The sequence below is a fragment of the Lissotriton helveticus genome, chromosome 3_2 (genome assembly GCF_964261635.1).
Source record: "Lissotriton helveticus chromosome 3_2, aLisHel1.1, whole genome shotgun sequence".
Classification (NCBI taxonomy): Eukaryota; Metazoa; Chordata; class Amphibia; order Caudata; family Salamandridae; genus Lissotriton; species Lissotriton helveticus.
In genome coordinates, this window is record NC_136062.1 from 500,611,337 (window position 1) to 500,638,966 (window position 27,630).

The 27,630-nt window shown below is 47.1% G+C and overlaps 1 protein-coding gene across 6 annotated transcripts in view; it reads right to left on the minus strand.

The window, feature by feature from the left end:
* Window positions 1–22,810: 22,810 nt before the first annotated feature.
* The window catches only part of LOC144826114 (uncharacterized), a 103,159-nt gene continuing 98,339 nt past the window's right edge, over window positions 22,811–27,630 (minus strand). For 4 of the 6 annotated variants that reach the window (XM_078684510.1, XM_078684515.1, XM_078684511.1 and 1 more), the window contains 2 exons: window positions 27,485–27,574; window positions 22,811–24,749 (listed from right to left, as the gene is read on the minus strand). In XM_078684510.1, the coding sequence (XP_078540636.1) occupies window positions 24,028–24,749; window positions 27,485–27,574 (812 nt within the window). In that variant the 3' untranslated portion in view covers window positions 22,811–24,027. The remainder of the gene's footprint in view (window positions 24,750–27,484; window positions 27,575–27,630) is intronic. The other 2 variants (XM_078684514.1, XM_078684513.1) reach the window with 1 other exon arrangement.

Below are 27,630 nucleotides of genomic sequence, written 5' to 3' on the forward strand. Positions count from 1 at the left end.
GACACTTGGTCAAAACTCTGGGTGCTGTGGTGACTCCAAATGGGAGTACCTAGAATTGATAATGCTGTCCGTCCACTACAAACCTGAGATATTTCCTGTGAGAAGTGTGAATGGGAATATAAAAGTAGGCGTCCTTGAGATCTAGAGTGGCAAGGAAGTCGCCTTGTGCGAGTAAAGGAAGGACCTATATTAGTCATTTCAAATGGCAAAGTTCAGCCTATCAGTACCTGTTTATACATATTATATTATGGTATTACAATACATTATATCCCTCATACATCAGGATAATCAATTAGGCTTAAATGTTCAGCATGGTTCATCCTGTATAAACAGGTACTGATAGACTGAACTTTGCCATTTGAAATGACTAATATAGGACCCTCGTTTGAGGACTGTGTACATTTATATGAACTGTACAAAAACTCAAAAGACTATCGTTGTGTATGTAGTCCTGTTTTATGTTTAAAGAAAATGTAGGGAGATTGCAGTATTGTTATTGCAATGTGTAAACGACTGTTGTATTGAAACTGAGAGCAATAGCCGTGTAACAGTAATTCTGTCATTTCAGTTAGTTCTATGTAGAGGATACGTTTGAATCATGTTATAGCATAGATATTAAGATTTATTTTATCTAATTTCAGATATCTTGGGATTACAGACAATATTTCCTGATGAAGGCGGCCATATACTAGTTGCCCGTCGAAACGCGTTGAAACTAAGGGAATAGTACAATACATATTGATTTAGGAGTATTCTGATTGTCGCTGAACATACCTTCTATGTACTTCCCTTCACAGATTTAGGAAATGGATTTGATGTTTTTATGTATTTAATGTGTTCCTTTTGATGTATTTTCTGTGCTCCCAAGTTTTATTAATTATCTTTTTTAATTCTTTTTAATGTATAAATAAACTGTGCATATTGACTTGATTGGTTTTACATTATTCTGTTGCTCATGCATTGCTCTTAATTTCTGTGTCTAAATATTAGGTTTCATATTTGAATATATGTTGGTTATTGTGTCTTAAAATTGGTTGATGTCCTTAAAAACTAATGTGCCCAAAGGGAAGTTCTATTTGACATAAAGTCTATTGTTGGTACCCTATCCCTTTGGTTTTGGGTCCCTCTCTCTTTTATTAGAGTCCTCTTTGGTAACCTCTGGTGAATGTAGACTGGGTGGGAGCCTTGTAAGAGGTGGTAGGGTTGTCAGCAGAGTAGCCTCTGGAGGTGCCTTTGTAGAAGGAGCGACAAAAAGAACGTCTGGGAGCTTGTGATTGCAAGGTTCCCATAGATTTAGCTGTATCTGCGTCTTTTTTTCATCTTTTCGAGTGATGAGTCTACATTAGGTCTGAATAAGTGTTCCTGATCAAATGGCTGGTTTAAAATGGAACTTTGTACTTCAGGTTTAAACCCTGAGATGCGTAGCCAAGCATCTCTATGCAGAAGGACACTTGTGTTGACAGCTCAGGAGGCCGTATCTGCAACATCTAGAGCACAACGAATGGAGCGGTTAGTGGGGTTTTTTCCCTCCTCTATAAGGTCATTGGCTCTGTTTTTATATTTTTCTGGTAGGTGCTGTAATAGGGTCTCTAGTTCATCGTAATGTGCCCTATCGTACCTAGCTAACAGAGCTTGAGTGTTGGCGATACGCCATATGTTAGCTGCTTGTGACGCTGTTCTTTTGCCAGAGGCGTCTAAGAGTTTGGACTCCTTATCTGGGGGTGAAGCGTCCCCTGATGTCTGAGAGTTGGCCCTTTTCCTAGCATTGGAGACAACTAGTGAATCTAAATGTATGGCCCTTAATGTAGGCTGGGTCCGCAGGGGCAGCCTTGTACTTTTTCTCGATCCTGGGGTTAATAACTCTAGCTCTCACAGGATCTTTAAACACTTCTGGTGCATGCTTGATGACCCCTTTTAGCATGGGCAAAGTAGAAGTGGACCTTTGTGAGGTATCAAAAGAGTCTATTAGGAAATCCTCTTCCACTTTTTGAATGGAGTCCTTTCCATGAGCCAGATGCCAAGGCCGAAGGCCCAAGTAGGCCCGAAGGCTCTCGTCGACGATCGGAATCGAGGACTTCGACGTTGAAGGGATGCGCGATGACTGGGAATCGCGTTCGAAAACAATACCGTAGAAAGGGTGAAGGATTGCGCGTCAAAAGTAGAATCAGTAACGATACCGAGCTGGAGCGCGACAAAGACATCCGAGCCTGATGGCGGAAAAAAACAATCTTAGGATGGAGCTGATGCCCATGCACACTATCATCCAATGGAGGAGTCACCTATCTTGTGACTTCCAAAGACTTTTCAGGACATCAACAAAGTGCAAACATCCGGGCCCAACACTAGATGGCGATCTATGCACAGTGTGTGATCTGCAGCTCATATGCCTTGAACAAATAGTTATAAAGACCAGGTTAACCTAGTCCTGAACACTTCGGCGTGGGGTCCTAGAAGTTGGTCAAATAATCCGCTAGCCAACAGGAACGGGACCACTAAGCACCAAAAGACAAATACTGTGGAATTCGTCCAAGCAAGTGTCCTACACAACGTCACTGGCCCAGTCACGATGAGTCAAAAGGAGCCCCACACATCCCCTCAGCCGCCCCCAGAATGGCTAGCTCGAGCTTGGACTCCAACCTTGATGAAGGGGGCCTACTTTCATCTTTCAACAACCAGCCCATCAACAAGAGGGGACGACAGTTACTTCTCATGTTCTTAGAGGAGCAGCCCCTGATTGCTTCACTCCACCTGTCTCTATTGAATCAATTCCTGTACCCGTTGAACTTTTGACCAGGGTCATAAAAATTCCTGCTAGAGCACAAGATGGCTGTCCAGACGCTATGCAACCTCAAACTGCAATTGCCTATACGTTACTTTATCCGGAACATAAGTCTAAAGGTCCATTTGATATTTTAAATCATGGGACCATTCTCAAAGAAATCCAAGCCACGGGCATGCTTGGAGAAGTCACATCGCAAGAGATCGTATCTAATGAATTAATGGTGCCTGGGCCTGGCCAGAACAACGAATCAACCAAGGTAACCTGGGGAACGACGGAGCTAGCCTTGAAAGTCCTTGGTTACAATCATACCTTCAAACAGAGGGAGATCTTCACCACCTCCTCGAAGGAACCCGGATACCCATACATTTTCGAAAGTCTGACGAAAGAGTTCACACCAGCAGCTCAGCTCAGACCAGTCTTCTCGGTCCTCAGAGGCGCACGAGGCAAAACTCCGACACCTCTAACAGATTAAATGAAGGGTGGACAAGAAAAACATATTGCCGGCCCTGACGGGGAGGAAAATTGGGCATGGCTGTCCAGAACTCTTAATTCAACCCGACTGCGACGCTGAAATAGCAGCCATTTAACTGAACCCTCAGAACAGCCACTTAAGATATGCTCTTGGAACCACAACGGATTGGCTAATAAACTGGGTGACCGGGATATTCTTTCATAACTACACTCCTTTGAAATTGTCTTATTACAAGAGACTTGGACACAGAAGGCTCACCGTCTGGAGGGCTGTATAAATGACTTCATTTCTGCTGCTAAACAACAGAAGTATGGCTGCAGCAGTGGTGGCCTTGCAATATCCATATCCACGAGTTGTGCTATTCATTCCTGGGAACAAGAGGACGGCACGGCAGGGCTACACGCAGTGGGATATCTCTCAAACCAACCAATGGCCAGCCAAAGAGAATACCCTCGATACATGTTTACATCTGCCCAAATCTAAGTTCAAGGGCAGCTCTCTACGAAGCGGATCGGTGTGATCCTAAACCTCATATAAGGGAATGCCAGTCTGGAGATCAAAATATCAGGGGGTTTCAAAATGTGGCTCACGAGCGAACTACCCTCAATTCAGATAACGGAGGCGCAGATGATGATTGGGTAATTCCATCTCGGGATCCCCCGGGTGGTACAAAGAGGACAACAGAGGACGGGCCCTTCAAGGAAACCTGGAACATCTTGGCCTACGAGCCCTAAATAAGCGAATACTCCCTGATAAATCACCCAGTGTCTCATACTTAACAAGCATTGGGGCTTCCTTAATTAACTACACCTTTGTCAGTCTTCCCTTAATGAATAACATCACTTCGTTTGGCTTTGGCAAAAAAATGTACAGTGATCACCGCCCTCGAGAGCTTACCCTCAACATCGGGTTAGACATGTATGATGGTGCAGTGGATCAACGATCTAAAGGTTACACAATCACCCTCAAACGTATCACTAACTCCCTCTCAAGCCAGGTATCTGAAGCCAAACTACGATTAGCTAACACTTACAAGCTAGAGGGAGACTTAGTCTCCAGCTGGGCAAGGTTCACTGAAAAATTGGCAAGACTGGTACCAGAAAAGACAACGACTTTTAAAACACAAACGTTGCATCCCACACAAGGTAGAGGAACCAACCGCCTAATAAGGAGTGCCAAAAACAGGACCAACCAGCTGTGGAGAAGCCTCAAAAGGCCTCAAATGGATCCAAAAATAATACGTAATCTAAGGGAGGCTAGAAGACACCTGAAGGCGGTGAAAAGGAAACATCAAAGGGAGATATGGAACTCGTTCTGGAAAAAACCTTTGTATGACACCAGGTCAAACAACTCTGCACATTTCTGGCCTACTGTAAAGGGACTGGGTGGCACGCTTCCAAATGTTGCTTCCGCCAACATCTTGGAGCCACCATGGTATCATTTCTTGTATGACCACTTTAACAAGAAGCTGCAATTTGATCAACTCCTTATTCAGGGGAAAGGTTTGGGGGCTAGCAATCTCCCAGCACATCGTTCAAAGTGCTGTCATCAGGCTACTCCCTGGTGTCTGATCACGGACGCTCTAGTCCAGAAACAAATTGCCAAAGGCCGCAGAGACGGGGTCAGCTGGCCCAGGAAGTCACCAGGCCCAGGCAGTATACCACCAGATATTTACAAGGAGGATCCTGTATTCTGGGCCATCCAATTATCCCCGCTCTTTTCAAACATATTGCAGAAGAACTGTATCTCCCCTCGTGGCGTGGCTCGATCTTCAAGGGGGGTGACAAGATGATCCCCGGGAACTATCGCCTGGTAGCTTTAATTGACAATGAAGCTAAAGACTTTGCTGGTGTTCCGTTGGACGCTCTACAATAATGGGCCGAGACAAACAAAATCATCCGCCAAACCAAACTGGGTTCATGAAGCAACCTTACAGCACTCTCCCTCTGACTGATCAGCCGGAATCCAACAACCATCCTGTCTACCCGGGCTTCGTTGACGATAAATCTGCATTCAACAGGGTTGACAAAAGGAAAATCTCTATGTGATTGTCACCTTACTTGTGCCATATTTGAACCCTGCTCAGGGCCCTGCAACTGCTGCACCATGACACATGGGTCAGAATAAAAATTGGAGACGTCTAGGCCTATAACCACCTCGCAAGGCCTCAAGCAAGGGTACGTTCTAGCACCTGTCCTATTCAACCTGTTTTTATCTGACCTGACCCCGGCCCTGAACACGGTCGACTCCCAACAGCCAAACTGGGGGCTTTCATCTTTCAAACCTACTGTATGCAGATGATCTGGTTCTTATCAGACAAACCTAGGTCGGCCTCCAACGCCTCTTGACGCCAGACGGTGAGCCTTCTGTGTCCGAGTCTCCTGCAATAAGACCATTTCAAACGAGTGTAGATATGAAAGAATATCCCGGTTTGGCCTAGGAGCCCTAAATGGGTGATTATTCCCTGATAGACCACCTCGCCTCTCATACTTAACAAGCATTTGGGCTTCCTTAATTAACTACTCCTCTTGGAAACCACCTCTGCTGTTTCAATTAGGAGACGGCCCGCTGATCAACAAGAACAACAACAGGATCCTTGTGGCCGAGGGGCCGGAATACAAAATCTGATGTGGACTCTGGAGCGGGAGAAACTAGGGCAAACGAATGCTACAAGTACCTGGGAGTCAACTTCAACGACAACGGTACATACAGGAGCCCGATGAATGAAATAAAGAAGGAAGGCATCGTTTGCTCTCAGATCTGCGTACACACTCACGCCTGTCCTTCAGGTGGCCCAAGCAAAGATCCGCCTGACCTTAGCCTATGGGAGTGAAGCGCTTAAAGAGCGGGGCAGCGAGACTCGCGACAGAACGCTCGTGAAGATATAGGGAACTATTTTTCAGCTGCCCTCTCATACAGCACCAGCTCAAATAATACTGGAATTTGTCATATGCAGGCAGGGTTAGGTATGGAAAGCGGCCTTGCGATAAGCTGTCACAAGCTCAGGGCCTCAGAAGAAGGCACTCTGGGCCACCACCTATGGACTGAATTGGAAACAAAGCGAAGGTCGGCGGGAAAATGCTACCTGGCTCAAGCTTGGAGCACGCTTGGTTTAAGAACTACTTGGGACAGCACAAAACAGCTCTCACTCGTAGAGGACAAGGCCAGCCTCACCACACGTAAACACAGCTGGATGACACTGCACACCTACAAACCTCTGAAACCACAGGAGGAACAGGCAATGTGTCAGCTCTGCAAACAGCAACAAGCATTTGCAATGCAATAGGTCTCGTATTAGGAAAGTTTGAGCTATTGGTATTGTAAATGACACATTTTTTATTTAGGTTTTGTTTTTGAAAATAGCGAAATTAATAGCTTTGTCATTTACCATGCCAATAGTTATAACTTTCGGAAATGTGACACCTATAGCATTTGTAATGCAATATGTGTTGTATTTACGTGACTTACATGTATTGATATTACAAATAACAATGGTTTTTATTTTTTTAAATAATTAATACTTAAATAAAAGTCTGAGGCCTGATGCTTCTGGATGTCTGACGCTTGTGGATCTCTGATGTCTGATGCCTGATGCTTCTGGATGCCTGATGCTTGTGGATGTCTGATGCTTGTGGATGCCTGGTGCTTGTGGATGCCTGGTGCTTGTGGATGTCTGATGTTTGTGGATGTCTGACGCTTGTGGATGTCTGATGCCTGATGCTTCTGGATGCCTGATGCTTGTGGATGCCTGACGCTTGTGGATGTCTGACGCTTGTGGATGTCTGACGCTTGTGGATGCCTGACGCTTGTGGATGTCTGACGCTTGTGGATGTCTGACGCTTGTGGATGTCTGACGCTTGTGGATGTCTGATGCTTGTGGATGTCTGATGCTTGTGGACGTCTGATGCTCCTGGTTGTCTGATGCTCCTGGTTGTCTGATGCTTCTGGATGTCTGATGCAATGTGCCGCATTACGCCACATAATGTGCCTTTTCTTGCGGCATAATTTACTCAACTTTGTCGCATAATTAGGCCTTCCCGTACAGCATAATTCCAGTGTTCCCTGGTCATTGTTACTTGGAGTGAAAGCAAGGAACATGGTGTATAACAATATTTGACTTAAAATAGAACTATTGCCTTCACTAGGGCTGGGCTCAATGCAGTACCTTTGAAGCTGGTAGTGCCTTTTGCACAAAAGCAGATTTAAAGACAATGGCTGAGCAGAGATTCTCAAACTAGTCGTTACTATGCTTTTTTTCATTCTGTGCTATTCAAACAATGCCATATGACATTACCTTCGCCCTACACAAAAGCAAAATTCTTACTTGCGATATTTTTTAATAAATGATTGCACACCATTGTACTCCGCCTCCTATTCACATGTGCCTGTCTGTCAGTTCGCCACTCCGACACGCCTTGCATTTCCAGCTACGTTGGACTCCGGAAGCCGAAGTGTTAAGGGAAGAGTCAAGGCCGAGTTTGAGATGTTCGGAGTCTTCACAACACAAGACAACAACGTGTGCCCTTGTTTTCCTTTGTGTAGAAGTGACATGTGATGAGGAGAGTGAAGGAGGTAACAGGAGTCCTGCTTGGTCATGTTTACATTATTTAGTCCTGCTAGGGTACAACTATATCTTCCTTATTGCACAGACAAAAATTGTAGGTTATAATCTACAGTAGGACTGGCCTATAGGGTGACTTGGCAGTGCCTGAAGGGCTAGTCTCACGTTTCGGTGTGTGGGCTGTTTTTTGTCTTTTTGCGATCCTGTTTTATGTTTTTTACTGTTGATTTCCCTGATATTACACAAACATTGTCAACAGCAAGCATACATCCACGCAGTCTCCCACACCATGCAAAACACTCGTTCAGCGTCTTCACAACTTCGAAACGACCCCGATTTGCAAATTAAGTGACACTTGGCAGTGCGTATACAGCGTGACTAAATCATTTGTCCCGCTTAGCCAATGAACGGAACAAGGGGTGAGGAAGACAGGCATGCGGATAAATGTCTGTCAATAGTTCTTCTGGCCAACGTTTTACGTTCGTGCACTATGCACGTACACAACGCGGGCCTTTTATTGCAAAGAGGCATGTGGTGTCAACGGACTCTTAAATATACAGTGTTAAAAAAATAAAATCTAAGTCTGGCTGGGTGGGAGTTGAGGCGCCACGCGCACACCGTTGTAGATGGAAACTGGGACATTTTCAGAAAACCCTGTGGCTCCGAGAACTTTGGAGAGCGAAGGCCTACTTTATGGCACTGAGAAAATAGTACTACAGAGCAGTGCTGTATATTGCGCATCTGCAGGAACTGTTGGCAACTTGTTGGGCACAGAGTCGCATCCTGGTGCGGCCGACTCAAGCTATCTCCTTCAGAGGTCAATAAAATGAGTACCATCGGGTCGGGTAATAGTAACGTCTGTTATTAACGTCCCCTGACTCGCCGAGGCTGGGAGGCCATTCATTAGTTAGCGTCAGGGGCGTAGCTAGAGCTTGTGGCGCCCGGGGCTACCCCTCAGATTGCCGCCCCTTGGGCTATGTCGCCAATTAAACCGTCATCAGATTATGCCGGACTCAGATTAACCGGCTGGAAAAGTACTTCCGGAAGGGGCTGCATTGTTTCCGGGGACCATTCAGCAGCACCCATCTGGCCCTCAGCCAAAGAATGGTGGAACATGTAATCACCAGGAGATAGAATGCTCTTTAACAGCGTATCTCATACAAGTTACAAGTTAGAGATTAAAACAATTACATAATTTATCAAAACACCTCATCTGACACTTTTCTTGCATGTTGGGTGCATTAGCCTCTCACTTGTGCTCATTAGTTATACACGAGTTAGCACCTTTAGAGGAAGGGTACCGAAAAAGAAAATACACATTACTCATTAGTTCCCATTAGGTGCCTGAAAGTCTATTACAAACAAATACCGGCTCACAGTGGTTGGTACTTACTGTCTTGGGCCACGTAGGGAATGGTGGCACTTGTGCAAGTACCTAAAGCAAACAAAATGTGAGAGGTAGCAAACAGTGTGTTACAAGAGAAAAGTGACGTGTGCATGACCATTGTCCAGGTAGTTCGGTGGAGCTGTCTCTTGGCAATAACACCTTCCTGCGTGAAGCTGAAATTCCTGAAAAGATCCTCAAGTTAACCTACTGACTCAGTGGTGGCTGGTGAAGTTTTATAGTGGTAGGGCTCCAGATGAACCCATGCATTATTATTATCTGAAAAGAGATTGTGTGTTGCATAAAATATTATTTTTCCTAAATTTAAGTCATCAGCCACCAAAGAACCCTGTGACAACAACCTGTACATGGGAGGGGAAGACTAAACACACATGTAGAGGCGGAAGCCTTTATAGACAGAGAGGTGTTGCCTGGAGGAACGTGCTATTTGTTTGACTAGACAAGTAGCAAAAGTTAATAATGGCACAGATTGCAAACACTAATTTTAATAAATGGACAAGTGTTAATTTTACTCAAGTATTAAAATGTAACTGATTGCAAGGCTTCACATTTGTAAGATAATTATTATAAAACTGTGCACTGTTTAAACAAAAAAGGGATTCCAAATAAGGAGGTGCACTAACAGATGGTTCCTACCACAAACGAGGCAGCCCACATTCCTTTAACCATCACAAAGTCTGAAGAGCAGTTATGATTTAAGCTGAAGAGGGGCAAGTTTTTGGGAGAAATGTTGCCACTTAGTTTTTCCTACTCTTTATTTTGGACAGCATTCACACCTTTAAACTGAGTTTACTTTAGTTTTGTTTCTTTTAAATTGAATGCTTTATGGGTGTCAGCACATTCCAAAGTGAGGAACAAGATAAAAACAATCTTATGAGAAGCCCCCATATAAAATTCATGCTAAACCGAACATCCGCAAGCAAATTCTTTATCCTTTTTCCTCCACTTGTTTCTGCAGAGTAACTTTCTGGAAGGCACATAAAACATGTCAATCACCACACGCCCACAACTCGTAGCATTTAAACATATTTATGTTCTATCAATCTTACACAAGAAAGGCTGACCCCGGGCCTCCAGTTCAATCACTGCCTGTGCCGTGGCGAAGTGCGATTTGTTGACCTCCGTTTAAGGTAAGTGAATAAAACTACCCTCAGTGCTGTGCTCTGCCTTGTACTCCTGTTCTCCAGTGCGCGCTAGTCTCTTGTCTGGACCGAAGCAGTGACCCAGTGTTGAATGCTGTTGCAATTTATTTGAAGTACGTCACAGAATCATACCATTGGAGCCTGCAGCATTTTATGAACACCGACGGCCCGGGGCAAAAACTGTTGCGCAGCCTTCGATGTAGCGTGTTTAGGCTCAGTCTCCATCTACGCTTGCGCATATTGTCATGGCAGAAAGGTGGGACCAGAGAGGCTAGCTAACCCAACCACAATCCGTGACAGTGCTGTGGAAGCTGAGGTGTCACAGCGCCAGCGTTTGATTGACACTTAGCCCCTGGTTCTGCAGGGCTTCAGACTGAAGCGCCCAGGGCGAAGTTAGTTTACCGGTGTTAGCGTGGGCTGACTAACTAGTCTAATCAATGGTCAACAGGGGAGAGGCAAATACTGTACCTGTGTGCAGGGGAAAAAGTCGAGGTCCTGCAGCGACATGTTCAAGATCACACAGTGTGCCTCCTGTAGCATCGTGCTACTAGTAAATACAGACACTGGTGAGGTTACAACTGGAGCTTTATTCAGTACTTCCAGTGCCTTCCCTGTCCCTACACTAACTGCCCCTTTCCTGTCCTGTCCCCTCCTCTTCCCCTCTGCCCACCTAACTCCGCCCACCCCAACTACTAGACTGCTAACTCTATTACATCTCCCCCTTTCTTAATAAAGCAACAAGTGAAAAACTAGAGATTAGTCCATCTCTGCAATCAGCCTCTTGGGAGGCCGCACGTGACGGCGGGGTCTCGCTGGTGTGGACACGCCAGCTTCAGGTGAGGGCTCTTCGGCAGATGAGGGTCCGGTGTCAGGTGCGACAGTCTCAGGATTGTCTCTGTTTTCAAGTGTGGGGACCACAGGTATATTTTCATGGGTTTCAGGAGAACACTTCTTGAAATGAGAAGCGTTGCGGGTGACTCTTCGTGTTTCGGATTCTGCCGTCACCATGGTGCCCTTTTGTTGGGTAATCGTTAGTGGCTCATCTTTGAAGCGACAATCAGTCTTTTGACGTTGCTCCTGCTTGACAACAACTCTGTCACCTTCGTTCAGGGAGGGGGACCGGGCCCTTCGCTTGCGGTCCGCATACTCCTTCATCTTGTCCTTGCGGTGTCGATCCGTTATGGCCATGTCTCGGCGTTGTTGATCTGACAGGGGTTTTCTCAAGGCTCCGTCCCATGTGGGGATCCGATTTCTCATTGTCCTCCCAAGCATGAGAGTCGCAGGGCATTGGCCCGTTGTAGAGTGGGGGGTGGTCCGATAGGCACTAAGGACCTCGTTCAAGGCTGACTGAAGATCTTTCCTTTCAGCGGTGGCTTGTTGGAATGTCCTCTTGATGGTGGACATGAATCTTTCCACAGTGCCGTTGGCCTGAGGCCAGAGTGGCGTGACTTTGCGATGTTGAAAGTCCATGTGTTTCGCAAAGTCGCTGAACTCATTACTGTTGAATGGGGGCCCATTGTCCGTCTTGATGATCCTGGGGACACCCCAAGTCGCGAAGACCTCTTCAAGTACCTTGAGGGTGCATGTGGCATTGGTTGATGATATGAACTGGGCCACTGGGAATCTGGAGTATTCATCCAGGATGACAACGACATACTTCCCAGATTGCAGGGGGCCATAAAAGTCCATGGCAACTTCTTGCCATACCCCATCAGGCAACGGGGTCATCTGTAGAGGAGCAGGTGGATTGCTGTGGCTGGTCAGTTGACATGGGTGGCAGTCTTTCAAGGTGTCCTCGACCATCTGGTCGAGAGCTGGGAACCAGACACGTTCTCTCAGTGCTCTTTTGGTGGAGACGACTCCTCGATGGCCTTCGTGGGCCAAATCGATTACTCCTTGTCTCAGGGTCGTTGGTATGACTAGTCTGTGATCTCTGAGGAGGAGGTCGTCACTGGTTACAGATAGTTCGTCGGAGACATGCCGGAAGGCTTGTAGTTCTTTCCTGACAGCAGGACTTTCCTCTTCCTCCTGCGGGTGATATCTCCACCTGTTGGTTCGGGTGCGCTCAATCACTGTTTGTAAGGTGCTGTCGTGGCTGGTCGCTTCCCGAATGGCGTGCATGGGGATGGCTGGTGGACGAGCATGGTTGGTCACAAAATGAATGTATTCCTCCGCAATGGAAGGCACAGTCTCTGATGAGTCTCGGGGGTGGCGAGACATATAATCGGCCGGATTCTCATCCTTCCCCGGTTTGTGAATGATTGAGAATGTGTACTCTTGCAGCCGCAAGCCCCATCTCTCAATCCTGGGAGGCATTTTGCACTTGGGATTGCCATAAATCGTGACGAGTGCTTGATGGTCAGTTATGAGCGTGAAATGTTTCCCATAAATGAAAATGTGAAAATGTTCTCACGCCCACACAACGGCCAGGCTCTCCTTTTCCGGTTGGGAGTACCGTTTCTCGGGGTCTGTTAAGCTCCTGCTGGCATAGGCAATGATTCGTCTCTGATCCGACTCATGGTCGTACTGTGCCAGGATGGCCCCTAAACCCACCGGGCTTGCGTCCACAGTGATCTCTGTCTTTCTCCCCGGATTGAAGTAGGAGAGGCACTTGGCTGATTCCACAGCGTGTTTGATGTCCTTGAAGGCACGCTCGCACTCCGGAGTCCACACAAATTGTGCACCAGCTTTCGTGAGAAGCCTCAGAGGGTGACTCACCGTGGCGTAGTCACGAATGTAGCGGGCGCAGTAGCTGGCCATCCCAAGAAATGAACGCAAGTCGTTGACATCTGCCGGACTCTTGGTGTTGTTGAGCGTGGCGATTTTGTCTGGGTCCGGTTTCATGCCACTCGCAGAGAAGATGTGTCCGAAAAACTTCAGGGTTGACTGATGAAACTCACACTTCTCTTTGTTGAGAGTCAACCCAGCCTCCATCAGAGCGAGGCAGACACGATCGAGGGCGGTGTCATGTTCCTGCGTGTTTGAGCCGTAGACCAGGATGTCGTCGCTGTAGTTAAGCGCGTTGGGGATGTGGTGGATGACAAGACGTATGGCCTCCTGGAAGATCTCGGCGGCCGAGGAGACGCCAAAGCTGAGGCGTTTGTAGCGGAAGAGACCAAGGTGAGTGGCAAAGGTCGTGATGGGGCGGGACCTGTCGTCAAGCTCGAGCTGATGGTAGCCCTTGTTCAGGTCCAGTTTCGAGAACACGGTTGCCCCGTTAAGGGCTGCGATCATGTCGCTCAGGAGCGGGCCTGGGTGCCGCTCCCGCTCAATTGCTTGGTTTGGCAGGCGCATGTCCACGCAGAGACGGACATTGTTCTGTGAGCCTTTCTTGGGGACAATCACCACCGGTGACACCCATGGGGTGGGGCCCGCCGTGCGCTCAATGATATCTGCGTCTAAGAGCTCCTGCAGTTCACGCTCGACAGCGGATTGCAAGTGGAACGGCACTCTTCTCGGGTGTTGGGCCACTGGTTTGATTTTCTCGTTGATATGCAGGTGGATCTGACGGCCCTTCAGCTTCCCCAGGCCTCGGAAGAGGGAAGGGAACTTTCCGGCGCAGTCCGAGATGTCATGGACGTTGAAAAGGATGTGCACCAGTTGAAGACGTTCCGCCGTGGGGAGGCTCAGCAGACAGTCAGCTTCAGGACCCTTGATCACGTGGATAACTGCTGGGATGGAGAGGTCGCCATATGTTAGGGTGGTGTCAAATTTGCCCAAACATTGGAGAGGTTTCTTTGCCATCCAGGTGTAGACGCGGACAGGTGCGAAGTGCAAACGTGGTTTGGGGTCCATACGGTCATGTTCAGCAACAGATATGTAGTTAAGTGATGCCCCGCTGTCCATCATGAACTTAGCTGCATGATTTCCCACTTTGATGTTAAGGCGTGGATAACGTTTGAACTGATCGTGGTCAGCAAAGTTGACATACTCGGTGGTGTAGGATGAGTGCCTAGAGGAGGACGATCTTGAGTCTCTTGAGGGGGAACGACGGTCCCATCGGGAGCGCCGAGAGTCATGACTCGAATGTGAGGACGTGGGAGATCCAGGAGGTTCTTCCTGAACTGCTCTGATGTGATGACGTTTGGCCTCCGAACGTGAGGGCCGCTGCGATCCTTCCCGTCTGCCGCCATCATTGCGTTTTTCTTTGTGGTAATCCCCACACATGGCCTCAAAGTGGTCGGACCGTCCACATTTCCGGCACCGCTGGCCCATGGCAGGGCAGGAGTCAATGTGAGGATAGTCGTACCCGCACCTGAAACATCGCCTCGTGCGTTCAGGTCGGCGATCTCTCCTGTCAGATTCCTTTCTTCTGTAGTCCGGGCGTCGCCTGGGTGAGTACTTGGAGCGCCTCGATCTGTCTCGCGGGTGACGCCGTCCGCTGTCGCGCCGATCCTGACGTCCCTGCCGTCTCTCAGTGATGCGGTTGGCGTGCTCACGGCTGGTACTCGGCCCTGTTTCAATTTCCGCCGCATTCTCTTCGGCCTGGTCGTACAGTCGGGAGTTTTCTTCGATTTCTGCAAGTTCTTGAGGCTTTCTCAGCAGTCGCCGTCTCAGGGACTCTGAGTGGCACCCCGTGATTATCTGAGATTTGATGGCTGCATCCGGCGAGAAGTTGGTAAAATCACAATGTAGGGACTGCCTCCGCAGCCGATGTATGAAGGAGCTCAGTGGTTCTTCTTTGCCTTGGCGCTGCTGGTGGAATTTATGCCTCTCATAGTCGACGTTTCTTTTATGCAGAAAACGATTGTTCAGAACAGTTCTCACTTTATCATATGTGTCACCATCTGTGGCTGGAATCTCTCGTACAATCTTGCTTATTTCACGCCCCCCTAGATTGCGAAGGGCTATGATCTTGTCCTTGTCTGGTTCAATTTTGGACCCCTCGATGTAGTCCTCGAAGTCCTCGAGCCATTCTTGCCATTTTAGTCCCATGCTGCTTCCTGTTGTGACTGACAATGGCTCCGGGGCGCGCAGGTGGGTGCCTCCCGTGACATCCTTCTGCGCGCGAGGGTTAGACATCGTGGCACTGAGCTTTGACGCTTGCGTCTGCCTCTCGCGTCAGCGACTGACGTGCGTTTCCAAGTTTTGTCACTTGCAGCTAGCAATGCTTGTTTGTTCCTTGCGACTGTCAATGCTTGTTTTCTCTCTCTTCTTCTTTTCACTGCTTCCAATGCTTGTTTTCCTTTGTTCTATATATTTTGTTTGCTGCCTGACTTCAAAATGGCCGCCTCCACTTTGCACAGGGAGGCTGTCCCAATGGTCGCCTGACTCCAAGATGGCCGCCGTGGTTGTCTGCAGGCACTACTTTCTCTCTCTGCACTCAACTCCTCTTCTACACACAGGACTCACCGGCGATGATTTTCAGGGGCAGCACCCTCCTGATTCAGCTCCCTCTGGTCACTGCTGCAGGCAGGTGAGGTTGGGGTGGGCTCCCTCCTTACTTTGCAGGGTCTTCAGCGTCAGCATGCCAAACCTCACGCATCCGGCGTGAGATTTTCAACGTCGGGACTCCCGCGGTCGTTCAGCTCACCGCGCTCAGCAGCGCTTGATGGCAGACTCTCGTGGGGGTGATCCAGGCTGGAATTCACCACTCTCCGGCCACAGCAGGTGTCAGGTGAGGTTGGGGTAGGCTCCCAACTCACTTCCTCGGTTCCCGCTCTTCAGCGCCGATCGCGTGCTAAACCTCACGCATCGGGCGGGACTTGCGCTTTCGGCGCGAAAGGCTTCTTCCTCCCGAGCGCTGCAGCGCTCGCGGTAGCGGCTCCCTCTGGGCTCCCACACTCACGGGGGGGGGCAGGGTCACCTGCTGCTGGTCTCCTCTTTCACCTAGCAGCACCACACAGCAGCGGATTCTTCTTTCCGACGCTGCAGGGGACAGGGTGCTCTGATGGGGTTCTGCAGGCTTCAGTTATGCAGATCCCACCTTCGTCGCCAGCTGTAGCATCGTGCTACTTGTAAATACAGACACTGGTGAGGTTACAACTGGAGCTTTATTCAGTACTTCCAGTGCCTTCCCTGTCCCTACACTAACTGCCCCTTTCCTGTCCTGTCCCCTCCTCTTCCCCTCTGCCCACCTAACTCCGCCCACCCCAACTACTAGACTGCTAACTCTATTACACCTCCCTGATAGCAGCCAAAGCATTTCCAAAACGGCAGTGACAAAAGTGATGAAAACAGAGGGGGAGAAGTGAGGGGGGAGTGCGAGCAAACCAGCATGAGTCACAGCAATCTAAATAAACAAGGAAATATAACTGCATTAAAAACAAGCATATGGTGATGGGGTGTGAGGCCGGCCGAGCGCACGCTGGGGAAGCCTGTGGGAGGCTGATGCAAGGGGGATTAGAAATGCGAGTCAAAGTGAAGTGAATAACACATTGCAAGGGTTTCTATTAGTCAAGCAATAGTCTTTTTTTCAGATTGGTGTCATGAGGAGAAATACTTTTATTTTTATTTTTCCTTGTTTTTGCTTTTTTTTATGTGCGCTGCATCCTGCAGCGCACATAGACAGAGCAAAGCGCCATAAATGATTTTTTATGTGCAGGAAGGTGTCTGTCTATTCCAGCACAATAGCAATCATGAATTAATGGCAATTTGCGACTTCTAAGTGTGCTGCAAAATGCAGCAGACATAGAAGTAGCACATTGCCATCATGGATTGTTTATGTGCAGGAAGTCAGACCTTCCTGCACATAAACAATAATTTCCACAACGCAGGCACCCTTGCAGGCAGGCGCAAGGGTGCCTGCGTTGGCGCTAGACAGCTAATTTTTGCACCAGCGAAACCACAGGGGTGAGCCGTATTCTTGTGAATATGGCACATCCCTGCGTTTTGGAAATGTTCAAGTGCGCCGCTGCCAAATTTGGCGCAGCTCCGCGTTCCATTTCCCTGTACACGAGCCCCCGAGATTTTACCAAGCTACACGCATCTTACCCCATTCTCCCCTAAGGGCAAACGGACTCGAGCGGCAATAAATGATCATGGTCTAGTGACTAAGGGCCAGATGTACGACGTATTTTTGCATGCGCAAACGGGTTTGCGCAAAAATACCTAAGGGCCATGTACAAACCCTAATTAGCGAGTCATAATTTATTTGCAACTTGCTCATTAGGATTTGCGACCAGCTATCAGGAAGGGGCGTTTCAATGGTGTCCCTTCCTAATAGCGAGGCTGAGCCCTATGTATGACCGTTTTGCGACCACATTACGGTTGCAAAACAGTCACAGTTTACCACCTACTTCAAGTAGCTGGTAAAGCATTCGCAAGCGGGAAGGGGTCTCCAGTGGACCCCTTCCCCTACAAGAATGCATGGGAAAGGAAAATGCTACTTTCAAGTATGCTTCTGTTCTTAGCATGTAGAGCTGTAGATTTGTAAACTGAAGCATAGATCGCCATCTTGTGTTGGGCTCGGATGTTTGCACTTTGTTATTGTAGAAGTTTTGTAGTCATGAGATAGGTGACTCCTCCTTTGGTTAGTAGTGCGCATGGGCATCGGCTCCATCTCCACATTGTTTTCGGCATAAAGGGTGATGATGGAGTTAGTTAGAAATAGAAGGCTGTCCATGTGTAATGTATCTAAGTAAGATATCACTGCAACAGACAGGTTTACGGGGAGGCGGGTGGTGGTATACAAATCCACAGCTCAACATGCCAAGAACAGGTGCAGACTGGTAAGTAGCATTTTACGTTCGAGGCATATGAGCAGTAGATCGTATATTGTAGCATAGACTATACAGCAGTGTTGCCTTCGCGGTGGCCACCTGTATCGGTTGCAGTAGTTTGAAACAGTGTTCTTAGTACAGCTTGGCCCACACTTGCTTGTTGTTTTGCTGCACATCCACACAGTAATGTTTAGTGAATGTGTGTGGTGTAGACCATGGTGCTGCTTTACAAATGTCATCCATAGGGATATTCCCCAAGAATGCCATAGATGCCCCTATTTTCGTGTGGAATGTGCTTTAGGTGGAATTGATAATGTACGCTTTGCTTTCTGATAGCATACTTGAATGGTTTTAACAATCTACCTGGCAATTCCGGATTTTGATATTGGATTGACTTATGTGGTGGTGAGAAAGCTACGAAAAGTTGTTTCGTTTTTCTGAAACCTTTTGTTCTTTCAATGTAGTAAAGAATAGCTCTTTTAACGTCACGCCTATGAAAAGAGTCTGTTCTGCTACTGAGTCTGGTTGAGGAAAAAAGACTGGGAGCTGAACTGACTGGTTAAGGTGAAAAGGAGAGACTACTTTAGGTAGGAATTTAGGGTTTGTCCTAAGAACCACTGTGTTGTGATGTATTTGCAAAAGTCATACAGGAAAGGAAACACATGAATGTTTTGTCTTCTTAAGTGGGCTGCTACCACTGCGAGGCCTTTTGTGAAAACTCTGGGCGCTGTTGTCATTCCGAATGGAAGGACTTTGAACCAGTAGTGTTGACCGTAGATATTTCCTGTGAGCAGGGTGAATTGGAATGTGAAAGTAGACGTCCTTGAGATCTAAAGTGGCAAGGAAATCGCCTTGTTGGAGCAGTGGAAGTACCTGTTGCAGAGTGACCATGTGGAAGTGGTCGGATTGTATGTACAGGTTTAAGGACCCTGAGGTCTAGTATTGGCCAGAGAACCGTCCTTCCTTGGAATGAGAAAGTAAAGGGAATAAACCCCTGTACCTTGATGACGTAGAGGCACTGGTTCTATCGCGTCTGCAAGAGAGAGAACCTCCTGCTTTAGAAGCGTAAGATGTTATGTGGACATTGGCCATTGTCTGGGTGGTATGTGAGGAGGGGTAGAGGTGAGTTCCAGGCAGTAACCATACTGGATAATCTTTCTCACCCACCTGTCTGTGGTGATGTTGTTCCAGACAGGTAGGAACTGTGATAGTTTTCCTCTGACTGGAGTGGAATAGTCTGGAGGGAGTGGAAGGAAGTCATTGCTTGGTAGTAGGGGAGGTTCGATTGTAGTTACCTCGTGCTCTCCCATGTTATTATTTCCTCTGTACCCACCCCTACAATATCCCCTGTTGTGGGATGTTTGTGCAGGAGTTTTATAGGAGGATGTTGTAGCCTCTGTGGTAATGTTTTTGGATCTGCCCCTATAGAAGGAGTGACAAAAGGACCCCTGTGTTGTTTGAAATTGTAATGCTCCCATAGGTTTAGCAGTGTCAGTGTCTTTTTACATTTTTTCTAGAGCTGTGTCTACAGCTGGCACAAAGAGTTGTTCCTGATCAAATGCTTGATTTAAAATAGCTATTTGCACTTCCTGTTTAAAACCTGAAATGCGTAACCATGCATGTCTACAGAGTAAGGCACTAGTGTTAACAGATCTAGCTGCAGTGTCAGCTGCATCAAGGGCACATTTGATGGAGGCATTTGTAATTAACTTGCCAACCTGGACCAGATCATTGGCCTTGGCTTCGTATTGGTCGGGTAAGTGTTGTATAAGGGGTTCTCTAGCTCATCGCAGTGAGCCCTGTCATATCTGGCAAGAAGTGCTATTCTCCAGTAATTGGCGGCTTGGAAAGCAACACGGTTACCTGATGCATCCAGCAGTTTAGAGTCTTTATCTGGGGGAGGTGCATCCCCAGAGGTTTGCGAATTAACCCGTTTTCTTGCATTGGAGACTACCAAGGAGTCTAATGGGAGCTGTACCCTGATGTACATGGGATCTTTAGGGTAGGCCTGGGCGGCAAATTCCATTCCGCTCACGGAATTTGGGTAATTTTGCGTTCCGCAGAGAATGCGAAATTGGCCAAAATTCTGCGTTCCAAAATGTTTTGCTTGTTCGTGTTCACAAAATGCGTGTTCGCAAGATATTTCCCCCCAAGCATGCAAACATCGATTGCGAACAGTAAAATAGCCTCGCGAACAAGCAATCCAGCGTGTTCGCGGAATTTCGCCGTGTTCACGGAGATTGTTTACCGTTTCCCGGAGATTAGCGTAACGTGATTACGCAAATTCCACCCACCCCTACTTTAGGGGCAGGTCTGTATTTTTTCTCAATACGTGGATTGAGAATCCTGGCCCTGACAGGGTCTTTACATATGTCAGCTGCATGTTTAATTACCCCTTTAAGCATGGGCAATGTATGTATGATCTTATGGGACTGAGCAAAAGTGTCCATTAAGAAATCTTCTTCCATGGGGTCTGAATGTAGTGACACGCCATGGTATAGCGCAGCCCTATTAATAAGTTGGCAAATCCTATATTGTCGTCTGGGGTGATGGCTTCGATGGGTATGGGTCTGGAGCAGGGATGTCTGGAGGATCTGCAGGATCGTCATAATCTTTCCATGTATCGTGTGGAGGGGTAGTGTTATTATCATTAGGGTCATCTAAGGGAAAATTACCCTGTCCCTCCCCACCCCCTAAATCATCATCATCCTGTGGTACTCGGGGTGAGCTTGGAGATAAACTAGGCGATTGTATAGGAGAGTTTATAGGAGATAAAGGTTTAGCAGGAAGAATAGGAGAAGAGAGTGTTATGGGTGATGTTGGAAAGTCTCTCTTCTTAGCAGGTGTGTGTGAGGCATCACATTTCCTCTTTTTTACTGCAATAGTGACAATATGGCCTGTTTTAAGGTCAACCTGTAATGTTTTTTGCCTTGGGTCGACAGGATCTGGTCAAAACAGTTCATCCTGGTCATCTGTTCTCGGTTCTGACTTTTTCGGTTCCGAGCGTGGCTTGAATTGGGTATCTGGAGCCTTAGGAGTTTTATGCTCCATCGGCTTCGAAGGTGGCATTGAGTCTGAACTTTTCTTTTGAGTCGAGTCGGAACTTTTCTTCGGAATCGAAGATTTCCGGTTCCGAGGCCTTATGGTGTTTTGGTGCCGAAGGGCTCGGTACCGAGGTGACTGGAATGGGGTGTATCTCAGATTTCGTCACCGAAGGTGGTGTAAGGATAGTGATGTGCGGCTTGCTCGGTCACAAGCTGCCGGAAGGCTTTTTTTTTTTCCTCAGAGCCGGGCCTGGAGTCGGGGCTTCTGAAGTTTTTTTCTGGTCTCCACTAGGGCCTGCAGGCGAAGTCTTGACTAGAGTCTTCTGCTTTTCTGGTGGAGCAGGTGTAGGGACTTTTGTAGTCACTTGTTGACCTCGAGTGATGTCATCAGACCCGGAGTCATCCTCTTCGGTGACGATCTCGAGGTCCTCAAAATCCTCTGCCTCTGGAACATTGGGGCCTTCATCGAAGAGGTCTTCTGGCACCGGTGCAGCTTGTTGAGCCATGACATGTCGTCGAGCCTGGCAATCACGGATGGTCTTATTCGACCAAAAAGAAGCACAGGCTTGGCAATCCTTCTCCTCGTGTCCTGGCGATAGGCAAAGGTTGCAGACATGGTGATGATCACTGTGTGCAAATTTAGCTCCACACTGGGGGCATTTCTTAAATGGAGTTCTTTCCATTAGCCGTAGGCCCAAATGGTGTTGATAGTCCCAACGGCCCGCGTCAACAACTAGAGTCAAGAAATATAAGTTAGCGTGTCGAAGGCACGCAAAGGAGACAATACCGTTGAAGATGATAGATTGTGCGTCGAAAAAGTTTCAAAAACACGCAGCAAGTCCCATCCGAACCCAATGGCGGAAAAGAAAAAATCTGGAGATGGAGTCGATGTCCATGCGCACTACTAACCAAAAGAGGAGTCACCTATCCTGTGACTACAAAACTTCTACAATAACAAAGTGCAAACATCCGAGCCCAACACCAGATGGCAATCTATGTTACAGTATACAATCTACAGCTCATATGCCTCGAACATATTTTTTAAGGGCAGGCAGTGGTCCCAAGGACCACTGCCTGCCCTTTAAAAAATGAAATGAAAACGTTTAATTATTATTTTTTTATCCATCACGTTTTCCTTTAAGGAAAATGGGCTACATTTAAAAAAAACTGCTTTATTTAAAAGCAGTCCCAGACATGGAGGTCTGCTGACCCCAGCAGGCCACCATTTCTGAGAGGGCAGCCATTTCCAATGGGGTCGCAAATTGCGAGTGGCTCATTAATACGCATGAGCCTCGCATTTTGCAACCCCATTGGGGATCGCTAACAGTGTCTCTTACATTTGCTTTTGCGACCCGCAAATTGCGACTCACAATTTTTTGCAATTTGCGAGTCGCAAAAGCAAATGGTTGTAGATCTAGCCCCAAGCTGCTGATCTGGCGCTTGACTTAAAATAGTGTGATTCAGAGAAAATCCCTTACTCTCCCTGTGTTTAAAATTGTTACTATAGAAGTAATGTCACAAACTGAAATGAAAAGTCACAAACTGAAATGAAAAGTCACTGTGAAACTGAAGTGTGTAAATCACCAACTGGAGTACAGTCTTGTATCATCTCGCAGCATCTCCACCAGTGTTCGGCGGTTCGCTGCTGCCCAGCAAGGTTTTCACTATAGAGAGCAATACACGCAGAGGTAAGCCCACAGAGGTAAGACATGCAGAAGTAAGACACACATACATTTCCAGTTACCCAGTCACTATGTCCAAATCATTTATTTCAGTTTTCTTCTAGAGTTCATTATCCATAATACTCCTATTGTGTAGTAATACTGGAGAACATTTTGAGACTCAGCCACTGTCATTTATTCCGATTATTCTTTCTGGGAAAACCCAAATACTGTAGGAATTGGCAACGTGAATTATTGAAAAACATGCTCAGGAATAAGCAATTATTTCATGAAGGAAGTGCAATTGACCGTACAACTGTAATGCAGAGCAATGCCCTGGTCAACTTGAGTTTGGGTACACACTAGTAAATTTAACCTGTTCTGCTGTAGAATGCCTTGGGAGATGCAGATGTGATTGATGTCTGGGTGAGAGTTTATAGAAGTTTAAATCAAGGTTGCGTTGCCAACAATTAAGACTAGACGTGTCCCACGCCAACGGAGGCGAGGTCATCCAGCAGATCAATGGCCTCCAACTGCTGAACCAAAGGAGTGCCAAAGATCAGTTATGTGCAGCAGGTCAACTCTGACTGCACAAAGCATAAAGGCCATTTTAAGCTTGCTTTGTATCCACCATTGATAGTGGACACTTACACCAAACTTATGAAAGTTATTCATTTGTCAAAAACCTACTCCTAAAGAGAGTTTGTTTCAGAAAAATGTTAAACTAATGGCACCCACACTATGGAAATTGTCACCCACGATGTGAGGTAATTAATTTGTTTTTCCCTGGCAGCGATGGACAGAAAAATAATTAAAAATCTACCCGACCACCCATTCTAAATTGGGCAGGAGGTCGGATGGCTTAGCTCTCGTGGCCAAACTCAGTGAGGGCGTCTGAGGAGAATGTCGGTGGCTGAGCTGGAGTAGGCTCTATCAGACAAACTGTCGATCTTCCCAGCCATAAATTGGCAGAGAGGGTACTGCATCACTGTTACGACGGAGTACCCTCTCCACCAAACTCTAAATCGGGTCCTAAATATGTAAAGACCATTCCAGCGAGTTAAATGAAACACATTTTTATAAATATAAAGCATAACTATTGTAAACAGATGGGTACAAATTAAATAAGTGTGCCTAGGTCTCCTTTTCCCACAATGCCACAGGTGTATGTCGGCCATCAGCTCAAGCATGTTTCATGAACTAGAATAACCTCAGCCTTCAAGTGTCGCAAGCCCTCATTTCCCTCCACTGACTGCATAGTATAGATTGTATACATTAGGCCGAGATGCATCTTTTCTCTCATAGAAAATGTCGACATGTTTTCTGATGCGTATTAAGATTATGCTTTAGACTAAAGCTTTTGCCGCATCCAGTACACTGATATGGCCGCTCGCCCGTATGTATTCTTTGGTGGGCAATGAGCGTTCTCTTTCGAATGAAACTTTTCCCACAGTCGGTGCACTGATAAGGCCTTTGCCCTGTGTGTGTTCGCTGATGCTCAATAAAATTTTCCTTGTGCTTAAAGGTTTTCTCACATTCAGTACATTGATACGGTCTTTCCACCACGAGGGTTGTCTTGTGTTCAAAAAGGGCCCCCTTCCTCGTGAAGCATTTTTCACAGTCAGCACCACTAAACGTGGCAGTATGTGAGCACCGATGTCCAGGAGGGCGCTTCATAGGGAATGTCCTCTCTACCTCATAATGGTTTTGTGATCTCCAGTATTTCTGTGTCTTTGATTGGTATCCAAGAATATTTTCAGTATTCACGTCACTCTTTTGTGCACAATGAAAATTGGAAGCCACGTCTTGAAGATGCCCCTTGTATACTTGATGACTGGAGCCACTCTCATGCTGGGTGTTTTTCTCCACTTCGAAATCCAGATTTATTTCTGGCCAAATGTAACTTTTAGACTGTGCTCCCACCGTGCCTTCTTGTGCGCATAATGCTTTGAATTCTCCAGTTTTTTCAGCAGATACCACCGAGCGTCTCACTTTCATTTCTGTGTTTACGCTTCCATCACCTGTAGGATTTAAACATTCAAAATCAGTATGAATTCAGATATTTAAATGTGTACAAAACAGAAATATTAGCATCTATGACATGTTTAAATTGAGCATACGTTGCCCAATATTAACAACATTGCTCTGGGGTAAACTATGTTTTAATAGGGCTGTCGGGAAACAATGTAAGGTCTGGGCTAGAATCGCTGCTGTGGCCTCAATATTATGGCTTGAATTTCAGGACCAGGGGCCACTGAAAAGAAGACCCCGACAAGCTGTGAATTACCCATTGAGCCAGAAAACAGTGTGCATCTGTGAGAAAAGTAAATAGTCAGCTTCAAATATCCTTCCCATTGAGTGTCACCACTGTGACGGCCGTACAAGCCATTCTTTTCACTCTACCTTTTCTTACAGCATTGGGACAGTCGGGCCCAGCACAAGTACCGGAGAAACACGTGTATGACAGTTTTTCAGGACAACTATTTAAATGCAGTTCATTGTACAGAAAATTCGTCTTGTCAAGATCCTGAAAACCTAAGCTTGAACCAGTCTTTCTGGAACTACGTTGGACACAGGAGGAAGTGGGTTTCAGACCACCGGCTGTGGACACCGGAGGTAGCATCAGACACAGTGACCAGATTTAAAAAACAGGGACAGACCTCAGACAAGGAAGTAGGGCTATAGAGATGTCCACTTAACAAGTAACATGTATTATACATGCGTTTTTGTGCCAATAACAGAGGCATGTTGGCGATCCACTCATCAATCATGTTTCAACACACAGTCAGGGTTGGGGACGTGCACCAGTGCGAGTCCATCTGACCTGCTCTTCCATTGCCATTTATTCAATCATATCACAGTTGGTCTACAAGTAAAAACAATTGATTTGAAATGTTAAATGAAATGACTCGGGACGCAAAGGTTTGGCATGCTGTGTCATATGATACCACTTCTTACCAGTAAGGGCGAGCGGATGCACCACCTGTGCAGGAGATAGCAGCCCCTGTCTTTCCGCCGGCACGCTCACGGAAGCGTGATTACTTGCAGGGCTCATCCTTAAGGGACCATGACTTTCACAAAAGGAACCTAATCTGGAAAAACTTTCCTCACAGATCCAGGCTATCATTATCACATCCATTCCACGCAGGACAATGTAGAGTTGCCACTGAGAGGGCTTGTGGGGGAGGGGGGGGTCTGGTACCAAAAGGAGCCAGGTTTACCTACAGGATACGTACAAACTGTTTGACCAGTTTCCATAAACTCATCCATCAGTGGGGTGACAGCAGGGAGTAGGGAACCCTAACATGGACAATATTTGAGAAACAGCTGCCATCTGAGTGATGTTTATTGAACTGAAGAGAGCAGAGGCTACTCGGGGGAGCAGGACTGCCCAAGAATGATCAGTTGGTCAGGTCCTAGGATGCTTTTTTTACACAGTGCACCTTCTGCACGAAGCAAAGGCATCTGAATGTTGATTAGGACTTCCTAGAAAAGTCACTGAAGCAGCCATAAACTGAGCTATGTCTTCGCACTTCCTGGCTCTTGCTAATTTGCTTGGTGTAGCTGGTGTGTCTTTGCAGAACATCCAGGTATGTGACAAGTGTGCAGAGACCGGGAGAGCCTCGAAAGGGCTGGATGCGCGACTGACACCGAGTAGTGAAGAACCGATTCTTAACATCTGAGAGGGGTTTTATGGCTTCTGCTCACTGCATCATGAAGACGTCACAGCAAAGTCTTTCTTCTGACCATATTGCTAAGTAGGATGAAGCGTATCGAAGGCTGATGAAAGGTCAAGTAGAAGGAGAACTGCTAATGAACTGAAGTCAAGAGCAGTTTTTAGGTCATCCCATTGGGGCCATCAAAGAAGCTTCAATGTCACAACAAGAACGGAACCCAGTTTCCATTCTCTAGCAGCGCCGGTCGCGGACTCTGGGACAGAGGGTGCGAGTCATCAGAACCCATCTGCATTACTATGAATCTGCTGAAGCAAACTAAGGATAACTGAAGGTGTTCGATGGCATTCACCCAAAAGTGGAGATGTCAAGATCCAGGATGACTACAGTCGAAGGTCTAGGGGGGGGGGCCCCTAGGGTGGATATTCCATGACCAGCAATAAGCACAAAAACCCACAGTATTAGGTATGTGAGGGCCACCCAGAAGTAGCAGGGTCACGACCCACCATAGGAGGTGCTGTTCTGAGGCAGCGCCTTTAGACTTCAGTAAGTCGTCTTTAGGGAGAAATAAAGGGGGAGGGCTCCGAAGGCAAAGGAGCGGTGACACCAGCCTGGCTCTAGCCCCTTCCCATGCCAGAACAGGCTCAAATACGGAAGACGCCTCCATAATCTCCTCTCTCTCTACCTGGACTCCCTATGAGGGGGGTGTAAGTAGGTGGTGATGTTGGGCAGGTTGAAGTACCAAGGAAAAATCTAAGAGGTGGTGCAGAGATTCAAAGACAACGCACTCTCAGGCTCTGCAACCGAGGAGGAGGAAGGGTAGAGGAGCAGGAGGAGAAGGAGCAGGAGGAGGAGAGGGGGACGTGGAGAAGGGAAGCACAGGCATAATGCATCATTCTGTGTCCATCATGGACTCTTTTCCAAGCGATTCTAGGTGCACGGAATAAATGATGTGAACAGACTGCTGTATCCGAGAATATTGTTATCAAGTGGTAGGACGAAGTGAAGTGCCTCATCTCAGATGTCGGATGCAGCACTTCCAGGAGAGAGAGAGAGAGAGATGTGCACTATCATTTACTCACGTGGATGTCTGACGTGGTCATTTGCTTTCTTCGAGAGCTGGGGGTCCATGCTATTGGCATCATCCTCTTGTTTAACCAGGAATGATGTCACTAGAACAAAAACACAGGGTGTCTCATGAGTAGATATAAAGTGTTCCACTCCTGCA